Source organism: Uloborus diversus, chromosome 4, assembly GCF_026930045.1.
Source record: "Uloborus diversus isolate 005 chromosome 4, Udiv.v.3.1, whole genome shotgun sequence".
Taxonomy (NCBI): Eukaryota; Metazoa; Arthropoda; class Arachnida; order Araneae; family Uloboridae; genus Uloborus; species Uloborus diversus.
In genome coordinates, this window is record NC_072734.1 from 83,091,800 (window position 1) to 83,105,073 (window position 13,274).

The window sequence follows — 13,274 nt, forward strand, 5'->3', positions numbered from 1 at the left end:
AATAGTGCATTGAATATTAGGAGGTCTCAATATTTAAAATGTTAATAACAAGAACTTTATCCTTTTATAGTAACAAAAATAGTTTTTGACTTACAACAAAATATTGCAATATAAGTATCATTTTTTTAAAAATTACCTGTATTATCAAAATACTGAAATTATGAATTTCGTGTCCAGTGTCCAATATCAGAATGATCGAGCTCTGGGTATGTCAAATATTTCTGTGATGTCAAAGGGCTTCTTCGCGGTAACTTTCCGAAACTGAAGCTTCAAAAATGCAACTTTAGGCAATTTTGGGGGGATTGGTGACTTTAAGGAAATGGAGAAGGATTCATGAGCTCTCTGTTGAAATTTTTCGGAATTGTAGTTCTAAAACCACATTTTAGGAGACGGAGAACTTTTTTGAAGTTTGACGATTGGTGAGAATTCAGGAAAAATTTCTAGATAAGGATGAAAAATGTGCAAAAATCAGGAAAAAAGCTCGATTTTTCGGGAAAGGAACGATGAAAATTTCCTAAACATGGGACTTTTGAAATGCTTTATAAACTTTTACCAATGCGTTTCTTTTCTTGCTTTTTTCCTTCCCCACCCAGAAACTCCGTTAAAAAAAGCAAGTAGGTTCCCAGTTTATTATTCCATTACAAAAAACTCAAGGGTTTGCATCTCAAAAGACCGTGGATTTATTGGTAAGACCCCATTTGGAGTATGCTGTTCAGTTTTGGTCTCCTTATCTTAAGAAAGACATTAATGTATTGGAAAGGGTTCAAAGGCGGGCTACAAGGCTAATAAGTGGACTTTCCCACTTAGATTATAATTCCAGGCTTAGAAGGCTAAAAATGTACAGTCTTGAGCAAAAAAAAAAGACCGAGGGGACATGATTCAGCTGTTTAAATTTATTAAAACGAAAGATGTTACGGGGCTAAAATTTAGCACTGAAAACAGGACAAGGGGGTCATTGTTTTAAGTTATTTAAATCTCAGGCTAACATGGATATTAGGAAAAATTATTATTTTAACAGGGTAGTGGAACCTTGGAACAGCTTACCGGAAGAGGTGGTAATGAGCAAAGGAGTAGATAGTTTTAAGAGGGCCATTGATCTTCACTGGGGATTGTAAATTGACTAGGACCAGTCTAGCTGGGCCCAGAGCCTGTTGCTGGTCGTCACTTTTGTATTTGTATTTGTACATGTTTATAGCTCCGGTCAAGTAGTAGCGCCATCTAGTGGAAGCAGGAAGAGGTGCTCTTCCGTTAGAGGAGTTTTATACCACTTGGGATCGCTGCCATGCTACTGTTCTCATGTCTCCAATCCTCCAATCATGGCCTTCGTACTTGCTTAAAGATGCTCCAATCAAATATACGCTCTTGCACGGGCGATTAGGCGCACAAGCTGAGATCGTCGGGTAATTATCCCAAATCTAATGTTTATGATCGGTATTGTATAAATTGTTTATTTCTTTATAACAGAGTTGAAATAGTTACACATACATGCAATACAATTAAAATTTTGCTTATGATACTTTGCACTTTCAGTTGTTGCTTAAATGGCCGCGATTCAACGTGTTGAACAATCTCAATCGACTTCTACGCTTGTAGTAGCCGAAGAACATGATGAAACTGTAAGTATTCGTAATTTTTTAAAACTAATAATTGGAGTGAACAGTTCCTTGTTTATGCTGCTTTGACTTTTACCTCCTGTAAATCTAAAGCGCAAGTGACAAAAATTTAAAGAATGAATGAATCATTTTGAGAAGTAAACAAGTTTAGTCCTTCATAAGTCCTCTATAAATAACAGTCATAAAAAGACCAGTCGTTTTAATGACAGTGAGCTGTAAAATCTGCTATTTCGAGTGCAAGTTTCCAAAGTCTCTGGTAATTATTGCGACTCGGATTAATCGAAAGTGATATCATTTGTTTTGTTCGTTTCAATTATTCTTGATATCGTTTGTGAGTTTTCTGTGTATTAATCTTTTTTTTTTCTTTCTCTTTAAAAAACACATTTTTAAGTTATACATTACCTTCTGTCTTTGAAATCAATTGAGTCTAGAAAGGAATATTAATATAGTATTGTAGAATTATAACCAAGAAAATGCTAAAAATTATGTTTCAATCATATGTTTATTGACAAGAAATTTATACTCAACTATGTACATTTCCTATTACAGAAACTTTTCACTTTCATATGCAGCAAGTACATGTCTTTCTTGTTGTACTTGTGTGTATATATATATATATATATATATATATATATATATATATATATATATATATATATATATATATATATATATATATATATATATTAAATTTTTAATGCTAAAATCCATTGTGACCAATATGCAAGGGCATTTTTTTCAAAATCCTTTTTTCATTACTTGTTGTACTTAATAAATGGGCTGTTATCTGATGCATCTGTAATCAGAATTCGCTGGATTTTGGTTTCTTTCTCTCTTTTTGACAGTTTAAACTCTCAAAAACCATATATTAACTCCAAAATCTTAAATTTTACACCTTTTGGTGTAGCGAGTAGTTTTCACGTCTGAAACAATATGGTTAAAATTGTTTCAGTTGTAAAAAATACTGGTATGTGTTAAATACATGCTGCTTTTCTCATTTTTCAGAAACATAGTAAAATAAACAAAATTTTTACAACTGTTAAAAAAAGTACTGCTTCTCTTTGTTATATTAATATATTATATGCAATATTCTATCTCATAATTCAGGCATCAATATTTGGTACTATGTTTGAACGTCTGGTGTCCAAATGAAATGCTTGGTTGCTAGATAAGTTTAACAATGACTTTTTTTGACTGGTTCTATTTAATGTGTTTTTGAATAGTTTGAACTTATTTTATTATAACTATAAAATTGCAATGTATATTCAATATTAAAAGTAATTAGCAGAAATCAAGCTAATCAAATTAATGGTACCTTTTAAAGTATTACTTTTTAAGGAGAATATTGTACTATACTTTATGTGAATTCCAAACAAGATACAAAATTACTTATGAAGTTTCCTTCTCTTTTATTTTTCTCACCATGAACTTGGCCTTTTTTATAGTTCAAAACCCATGTCTAATGCTTGTCATGTTAAAAACCAGTTTTTGACCTCAAAAGGGAAACTCTAATACATTTAATAGTTGCAAAAACAATAATTTCTATGAGGAATAATCTTGATATCCAATTACCTTTCGAAAAGTTCCTTCATATTGCTCACAAAACTTGCAGTTGTTTAATAGGAGATGTTCATTTTAATTACAGTAGGAATATTAATCATGTGTTACAGAGGAAAAAGATATTCCTTGGCACATAATTTAATTATTTTTTTAATTATTTAGGCAGTACCTAGTGTTAGGATGAAATTGAAAAAGCCCAAAGGGAAGAAAAAAGTAGCATTCTCTCCTGACACTGTGGATAATGAGAATATGAATAAGAAGAAATCAAAATGTAAGCATGTCCTGTTTGTAACTATTTTCAACTATGGTAAATTCTGACTAATTCTCATGTTAAATTAGTTAGCATTGCATGTGGCTTTTACACAGCTTTACTAGTACTTTAAAGTTCCATTGGAATCTTAAATATTTTGTCCATTTAAAAAGTTGGTCTCTACTGTGCAAAATGATATGTATTCATTCGTCAAAATGAAATTATTTTTAAATTTCTTATTATACTAGGGCTGTTATGTAAGTATCTAACCTTATTTTTTTTGTGTGAAAACCTGGTGAATAGAATCAAGCGTGCTTGCATGAGCTGACTGTGAACTTTTCTGTGCATGTGTGAATCCCCCCCCCCCTTTTGTTAATAGCATCAGTCGGTGGCAAACAAAGCTTGCCTGACTTAAAGCGTAGCGCCCTCTTCGGATTTTTGAATTTCAAGTAAAATGACGAAGCGACAATAACCTTTTGAATTGCCTCTTTATCATGCTGAAAGAAGTTGTAAGGAACATAGAAACAAGTCAATCAAAAAGAGAATTGTCGTCTTAAAAATTTCAGTATCGGGAGATTAAGAAGCCTATTGAACTACAGGAATCTTCTTTTTTGCCAAAAATGTTGAAATCAAGTGCAAGAAATGTGCTGAGAAATTGTCACTGAAAGCCATTTCGCATCTTTTGAAAGGTTTCCACTTACCATATTATCTGGCATGCCGCATAATTCGGGGGTCACCAGATTTTCAATAACACTTGACTGGTCCTTTCCGGTATGCCAGAAAAATCAAGGTTGGGAAAAGATAAATGATTAAAACTACAAAAATGTTCAGCTTAAAGAATAATATATGTTCTATACACATATCTTATTAGTATTTTAATTAACAGTTTAATTTTGTTAAAATAGTAACTAAAAATGTCATTTGTTATTTTAGCAAAAAAAGGAAAAAAATTATTCAATAATAAATAATTTTATTAAATCTAAATTAAAACTGAGCAAATATTTAAGCAGTAAGTTACCGCTTTTAGACCAGTGCTAAAAAATTTACCACAGCTGTTAAAAATTAAACTTACCACTACCAAAAGTAATTTATTTAAAAAATTATGTACAAATCGCAGTAACAATGGTTTGCTTTCTGATTGGTACAGAGTGGGGAAATTTACTTTTGTTTTGTTGCAAAATAAACCTCCAGTTATCTGGCATTCCGGAAAACTCAAATTTCCCGGCATGCCGGTAAACCTCGCTTTTTTCCCGCATGCCGAATAATGCGGGGTAATACAGTAGCTGTTGGGTAATTTCTGGAAAAATTTGATGCAGTAGCACCAGCATACTCCCAGTAATCCATTATGCACAGTATGTGAATGTGATCATATACATGATACAGTATAACTTCGATTTAACAATGCCCTCAATTTAATGGTACAGTTCAGTGGCCTGGATTGTACTATGAGAAGTATCTATGCTTTTCGAATTAACAATAACTTTTTCTAGTCCCTTGGCAATCGTTAAATCAAGGCTATACTGCATGTTATAATATGAAAATTTTTGAAGCTTAAGGGTTTGGTTTATTGACAATATACATTTCGAGATCGTGTACTTGGTCATACAGGACCTGTTTATGAACGCATGTCCAATATGACAGATAGTACAATAAAGGCATATAGCATAAGACAGAATTAACAGCACAGAGAAGGAATTTACAACCAGGGCAACAGGCAGGAATTAAACCAACGACCTCAGGATTACTACAATGACGCACCAACCAACTGCAATACCGAGGCCCCACTTGAGGGTATACGCTATAAATCTGAAAAATGTTTAGAGTATACCGAGTATACCCCATGGGAACACCACTGAGTAACACTTCATCCTGTCACTTATTTTGAAATAAAAAAATTCAACAAGAGCACTCCACATTGATGCTATTGGCAGACGGAGGAAAATTCACCCATGCTCATGCTCACAAAAATTCAAGGTCAGCTTGATTCATATTCATCAGGTTTTTGCAAAAAAAAAAAGTCAAGTACTTTTCTACCAGTACTTGTATTTTATAGAAGTTTCATTAATATACCATAAAAGTAAAATTTACCATGGGAAACTAAGAATGTGATATGGATAGCAATACAATAATGTTAGAAATTAAAAAAAACATCAATGATATTGATATATTGGCCAAAAAATATCAATGTTTTCAAACATTGGTGTTTTTAATGCAGTGAACTCCTGATTATCAGCCAGCGGCTTATCTGTGCTTCAAACTTGATGAATAAAACCTTTTTTTTTTTGGATTGAAGATTAACTGAAAATGCAGCCATTTGAAAAGTACAAAATATATTATTAGACATGCATGTTTCCTTTCCGATAATGCCCCTTGGTGAGCGGAAATAAACCAAAACTACCCCCCCCCCCCCCACTTTTTTTTTCTTTTCTGACCATTCCAGTCCCTTCACCTGGCATATTTTTTGAAAGTGACAGTACTGCTACAAAATTAAGTTTTTGAAATTGTTTATGTATTTTTTGCCACATTTTTTTTTTTCTATTTGCTTCAATTTGTATAGAGACAAAATTTTAAGATTCTGTTACAAAGCAGTAAGTTCACCTGATACAAAATTTGCATTTTTACCAATAAAAGAGTGATTGCTTTGACACAAAAGTTGCAGATTTCCTGTTTCAAAATGAATACAAGAAATGATTTCACCCCTGAATAGAGTACTCAGGAAATTAAATATCCAGGGTATTTACCCTTAAAAATAAATACCTCGGCATTTTACACTGAATTATAACAGCATTTACTTTTCTCCTAGAAACAAGCCAATAAAATTGCATTGTTTTAAAAGCCCTGTATTTTGTGTACTTCTACACTTGTAATATAGCTTGTCTCACTCTACATTTTTTGTCAATTGAAAGTTTTTCATTTTTTAGATTTTTTTTTTGCCAACCTTATTTATTTCAAGTTCTTTTTAAGATTGAATAAAGAAATAATCCTAATAAAAAAATTTTTTTAAATAGGTTGCTGTATTTATGAAAAACCCAGAGAATTTGGTGAAAGCTCGTCAGAAAGTGATGATGAATGTGAACACTGTAAAGGGCATGTCGAACACAAACGCCGACCTGTAAAAAATGGGCCCTCTCATGAGCAGAATCATATGCATAGCATAGGTGTGCCTTTTGATTGACATAATTTTTTTTTCATACTTAACTAAATTTTAAATAAAAATATTTTTTGAAATTAAAGTATTCTCCATTCTATTTAAGTTGTGTTTGAAAATTTAAAATCAATTAATGAACTTTCAAAGCCCAATAAAACTTAAACCTAATTAATTTCATTTAAAAACCTAATTAATTTCATTTAAAAAATCATTTACTTCTTACTTAAGTCTAAGTTGAGTCATTTTCCCCCATTAGAAAAATGCTTTTTACTGTTGAGCCTCTTTGCGTCAGCAATGCCTCATATGTACACGTTTTTTATCCTTTACCTTCTGCTGGAAATTTCATGGCAGAATATCATGTGAAATGTGGACTGAACTGTTATGCTCAAATAATCACAAAAATGTGTCAACATAACATTGATAAAAATTTATTTAGTATTTTGATTAGAATCATAAAAGCTATTTTCGTTTTAAAAGGTAAATCATGCTATCCCAGCATTTCTTACTGAAACTCACTTATGTTCACCTATCTGCGAGTAGTATAGAAATATGGAATAACCGACATTAAGGTTTTATAACTTGAATCGGGTGCAGCGATTGCTCATTATGCATGCAAATTAAATGTTTACTTTCTTCGATTTAGAAAGAAAAACAGTTTCAGCACATTAAGGTAGATGCCAAATCAAATTGAGTTTTTTTACAGGGTAGTAACAGAACCTGAAAATCAGGGAATTATCACGGTATTTAAAAAAATTTTCAAAATATCAGGGAAAATTATAATTTTCAATCACCAAGCTGCCAAACACGATTTGGCACGACTATTTGAACACGAAAGTTTTTTTTTTTTGCCAAACAAAACTTTGCTGAACATTCTAGAATTATTTTTAAAAACTGCTACAAACAACAAAGCCTTGAGTTCGAACCCGACTAAAAATGATAAGAATCTGCAAAAATTACACCTAATCAGATATGTTTCTTTTCATTCCTTTTTTTAATTCACTCAAACGTTCTGACAATCATGTTTGTAATTATTAATACTACACTCAAACCTGTTTTTGTTCGATTTTTTTCCAGTTAGTTTAGAAGGTACATGAACAAAAATGTTACCTTATTTTTTGGTGTATCATTTGTAATGAATATTGTCCAGTATGACTGAATGTTATAAAATTATTTTTTGAACTTAAAAGTAAAGAAAATCACTTCTTTTCAAGTAAAAGAAGATCAGATTGGTAAAAAGTAAAAAGTTCCGCTTTTAAGTAACGTTAACCAAAACAAAACATTTGTTATAATTTGCCATATTTTATGCAGTATGCATATATTTGTTTGATTTGTGCAACTTGATTATTTATTACTTTATTCTGCCATACTAAACCCATAAGAAGTATTTGCAGCTGACCTTAAAATAAGAAATTGTGTTATAAGTTGTATGACAAATTTGTATTGTATGTGTCCACATACTTAATTCAGATGTCTCTTAAAATAAATTTTTTTTTTTCAAACAATTCCTATTCATAAATGACCCCCAAAACATTGTATTCAGGTAAGATATATTACGAAAACATCTGATCACTAGCTCTATTTTGGTAGCAGGTGCAAATACAATTTCTGCCCTTAACATGGCAGTATTATTATTGAAAATTCATTATTATTCAAATTTATCAATTGGTGGAGCAGACCTTGTTTTAAGCCTGGGTTACATTCTACGAAATTATCTGAAGATATTTTCATCTGGCACTATAATCTAAATTTGAAAGTCTCCTTACTAGCCCAGTAACCCTCTTCATTAAAAATATCTTTCTTGAGATAAGGAGACAAAAACTAAATATAATGCTCCAAATGTGGTCTAACCAAGCTTCTATATAAAGGCAGAAGAACCTTATTAGATTTGTTTGAAAAATATATCAATCGATAAACCCAAGCTTTTTGTTGGCCTTGGCTTTGTTACTTGCAATTCTGCACTGTTGACTAAACCTGAAGTCCTTGATTTATTGAGACACCCATATCAATACTGATTTGCCAGATCACGAATTGATCAGATTTGAGTGCACAAACTCGGAAATAAAGTACAATTTTGAACTTGCTTGCGCATTTCTAAGTGGTCCATTTGTGTTGCGAGCATTTTTTCCCGGTTGTTATCCGATTTCCAAGTTGTGTTCCAACACACATTTATATCTGTATACTGTTGGCAGAAACAGTTGTTGTTAAAATCCACTCCATTACAAAATTCTTCTAAGTAAAAATGAAATCTTGCATAAGTTATTAGTTTTATAAAAAAGCTCATTTAGTTTTGTGCTAAATAATAGTGTAGTATTTTACATTGAAATTTTTTAATGCTACATAAATGTGCTTTATTATACCATTAAATTTCTGTCTGTTGATGTTTTATTTCATCCAGTGTCAAATCTGAATAAAACCTCCTAGTTTCTAAAAAAGTGTAGAATTTTAAATGGTAAGTCATGTGTGACGATTCACATAATGACTAAAAGAGTTACTTATATCACTCTTTGTTTTTAATCTTAGTTATAGTTTTTAAATTTCTTGCATTTAATTGATTTGTCTTGCAGATGGAGGAAGCAAGTGAAAAATGAATTATTTCTACAGTATTACTCAAGGCAAATGTACATTATGTAAATAGCTCTTTTATGATTTACATGAATGAATTTTGGATTCATAAATATTTGCTTTTACTTTCAAAGTAAAATTGTTTTAGATTGCTCAAAAGATTTATTTGTTTGAAATGTAAATATTTTCCATCATATATTATGCGGTAATTTCGTTTCTAATGAATGTGAGATTTTTTTGTAAAAAGATGTTGTACCGTGCTTAAAGAGAAATTTTGTGTCAGAACAATATGAAAGGAGTACATTATTTTATTACATAGAATTGACAAAAATTTAGAGTATTTTCATCATCAACATGTTAAATTATCATTCATTCTTTTCCACACATACCAAGATAGATTTTTGAAAAATCTACAATTTAGGCATAAATAACATGTACGTTTTAGGCTTTCTTGGACAGTTTTTGTCAAAGTTATTGCAATTTATAAGGGCATCTTTTCAGCCTACTTATACCTAAACTTGCCAATTTAACAATGTGATCAAAAGTGGAGAAATTTATAATTGGATTCAATAAAACTTGACCTTTTGGAAAGAAGTAATAAATAGCAGAATATATAATAATATAAGTACAAGTAATCAAGTTTTTAATATACATAATCAAGAAAAGTTATGATTTATTCTAACATTCAAGAAATGGTCTTTGTAGCTGATTTTTCAAAGCAATGTTTGCCTATTTTCTTATTTTGTCATTAATTTTCTATCGTTTTGGGATGTATGCATTTTATTTAGAGACACTTGATTTCAATCTTTTTCATTTGTCTAACATTGCTTGCTCTTTAATAGAACAGTAGCTTAAGCTTATTCAAACACTAATTTTAGCAATCAGTATTAGAATTGCTATTTATTATTATTTTGATTATCAATATTTTGCTAGTTTCAAGCTAAAATTTTGCATATTACTGGAAAATAATGAAATGAAATATGTTGCTATTTCAATACTTCATTGAAAATTGCAGTTTCTTGTTATTATCTGGCATTAAATCAAATGTAGGATTACATAAGTAGCCATAAGGCTGAAACTTCAGACTTTTCTGGAAATATTAATTCAGTTCTGAAACATCTAAAAAAAATGCTATTTGGAGAGAAACAGTTAAACATTTCTTTTCCTCATTGTAATTCAGAAAGTGAGCCTATAAAAATGAAATTAGACAGTGAACAAACTGGAATTCAACATCTTAAAATAAAACTAGCTAAAACAAGGGTTTTCAACGTTTCAGGCTCTGTTCTCTCTTTGGACACTGATGTCAGCTCAGCTACCCCCCCCCCCCCCAAAAAAAAAAAAAAAACTATATATGGTCAGTATGAGAATAAAATAAAAATTTGAAACTGAAGCTGGGGTTATTCAAAAGAAATACCGGTCATTTTGTAAACAAAAAAGTACTGACATAAGTTTATTTTGAATATAAACTCCTGATTATATCTGTGGTATTATATGTAATTAATACTTTATTGTTGTTGAAAAACATGCTGTATATTGCAGTGTATGATGCACATTTTTGACATGAAAAATAAAATTGAAGCTTATGAGAGTGTGTTAAATGATGATTATAAATATCATAGATTAAAAATTAATGAAAAAAGAACAAAAAATGGAGATGTTCATAAACCTAAATGTTGTTTGACTGAAATGGAAATTATTTATTAAATTAATAATTTTCATTTTTGTTCAATAAAGAAATAGTTTATCATATTTGTTTTCCATTGTATCCTCAGTTCCACCATTAAAGTCTGATCCATGAATAAATTATTTTCTGCTTCATCTAGATGTTTTGATATTCTACACTTTCTAAACAATTTAAAAATTGTATTAACTCTTTCATAAAGTCAAGGGTAAATGTTATACTGCAAGCATCTCTAAAAATTAAAGAATATGTTATAAAGCTGGATTTTATATGATGGCAGGTGTTACACATAAGATTATCTGGTATTTAAATCATAATTTGTATTTTACTATGCCACACCATCTTTTGTTTTAATTAAAATGTTTTTTTTTTGTAATGATAACAATTTTTCTTCGTAATTTCCTTTATTTTTCCGTACTTTCCCCTTGTTATTTACGAAAAAAATTCAGATATTATATATTTCAGTTTAACTTCTGTATGTGTTCTGGCTTGCGACATTCATCTGAATACAAGATGTGGCCCTAGGGTAAAAAAAGGTTTGGCACCACTGGTTTCAAGTAATCTGCTCAATAGCTGGTGTAAATTCTTCAGTTATTGCATTAATGTATTTTCATTGCAAGTGGTGATATTAAAGTGAAACACCATATTGTTATGTGCACATTTTCTAAAGAAAGTTAGTGTGAATTCAATTTTCCTTAAATCTAGTCTAATTAAGCAGGGTTGTTTGGTTTAATTGTTTTTTTTTTTTTTTAACCATGCGGTTTTTTTAAAAAATGGTTTTTTTTTTAAAAAAGCCAAAAAAAAAAAATCCATTTTACAGGTTTACATTGATTTCCCCACACATATTGAAAAATGTAAAATTCCATTTTTGCTAAGTTCCTAGCTACGTTGCAGAGATAAATACTAAAACTGCAAAGTTGCTTCTTCAAAATGTATTACAAGCTTTAATCGAAAAAAAAAAAATTAATATATTTTTTATTTCATATATGTGCCATAAAGCAGATTTCAGTCAACTTCCATCATTATGCTTAATTTGCATGATTAGTTAAGATTTACTAAGGATTGAATCTTTTGTTGTAGATGCAATCCATTATATTGCTCACTCCTGTTGCAGGGGTGTGACATTTTTGCCCATTTATATGCACTTTCCTGGAATTTTAACTTTGACTTGTAAGGTAATCAACAGTCTAACTCAATTGTTTGCACCTAAAAATTAAGATTTGTTCTGCAGGTGAACACAAATAATATTTTTTGAATCAAATTTTAAAAAAATGTTTATACTTCATATTATGATACATAATAGTTCCTTATATTATAATGTAGGAAGATTAAAAGACAAATTTTTAAATTCCCAGAACAAAATGCAAATGTATGTGTAAAAATTGATTGAGAAATATTTAAATCTTCACACATAAACTACACTCTCCATTGGTGTTTTTTTTTGGGGGGGGGGGATTCTGTGTGCTCAAAAGATTTTTATTGGCTATACACCTATGCTGCTTTATGCCTATTGGGTGCAGATAATTCTTAGTCCCCCCCCCCCCCCCTTATTCATTGGAATTGGGATTTTGGTATTTGCTTTGCCTTTGCTAACCTGTGCAGTTTACAAAAGTTACTTACTCATATTGTTTTAAAAAGAATGTCTATGCATACTAATATGTTAATCAAGTCAAACATTTCAATCAACATTTCCCCGCAGAAAGCTATTTTAATTATTTAATTTAGTTACAAGATTTTGTTCTAATCTCTTTAAGCAATCAAGAAATTAGGTATAATGTGACTATTGAATAACTTAATTACATGGAACCTTAATTACCTTCCAAAAATTAATTGTTTTTCTCGCAAATAGTATTTAAATAAAAAAAACCCGGTTTAAACCAAAAAAAACCTGGTTTAAACCAAAAAAAAAATTTTTTTTTTTGGTTTTTTTTGAAAAAAAAAAAAACAGTATTTTACCAACCCTGTAATTGTTTCTTTTTTAAATTTCAAACCAAGAAGAATCATTGAGAATTTTTTGCCTTTGTTTATAAAAGTGAAAATGCAACTTAAGCTTATTTTTAAAAAAATGTTAAAACCTCACTTTAATTTGATAAATCATTTTTATGCTTGATTTCATTGGCAGGATAAATGTTGAATACCTACATTTTTGTTCAGTGTTGATTACAAAATATGCTGTAAATATTAATTAAAACAGATACTAAAATTATTTAACTTTCTGTTTATGCCAAGTTTATACTAAGTTCATGGGCAAATGTTCGATCTGCCCCCACAATATCTCATAAAAAATATTTCAATTTGCACTAACAGTAAAGCCTTGATATAGTAATTTTCAGAACCAAAACAATGATTGCTACAGAAATTATATCGAAAACAAGTCTTCATGTGTGAATTCTATAATGGCTGAAATTTCGGTTCAATATAACATACAAACAAAAGCTGGCAATCAAAACGTACAATAGC

The 13,274-nt window shown here is 30.3% G+C and overlaps 1 protein-coding gene across 3 annotated transcripts; it reads left to right on the forward strand.

Moving 5' to 3' along the window:
• The first annotated feature begins 1,355 nt into the window (after positions 1-1,355).
• LOC129219659 (E3 ubiquitin-protein ligase PPP1R11-like) lies at positions 1,356-11,561 on the forward strand. 3 transcript variants are annotated; one of them, XM_054853935.1, is made up of 6 exons: positions 1,380-1,431; positions 1,531-1,616; positions 3,336-3,444; positions 6,432-6,581; positions 9,136-9,198; positions 11,280-11,561. In XM_054853935.1, exons 2-5 carry the CDS (start codon positions 1,542-1,544, stop codon positions 9,150-9,152), a joined length of 351 nt encoding a protein of 116 aa, XP_054709910.1. In that variant the 5' UTR covers positions 1,380-1,431; positions 1,531-1,541; the 3' UTR covers positions 9,153-9,198; positions 11,280-11,561. The 3 variants fall into 3 exon arrangements, with proteins under 3 accessions (XP_054709911.1, XP_054709910.1, XP_054709908.1); XM_054853936.1 differs by lacking the exon at positions 11,280-11,561 and having other exon boundaries at positions 1,356-1,400; positions 9,136-10,951; XM_054853933.1 differs by lacking the exon at positions 11,280-11,561 and having other exon boundaries at positions 9,136-10,951.
• Positions 11,562-13,274: the final 1,713 nt, after the last annotated feature.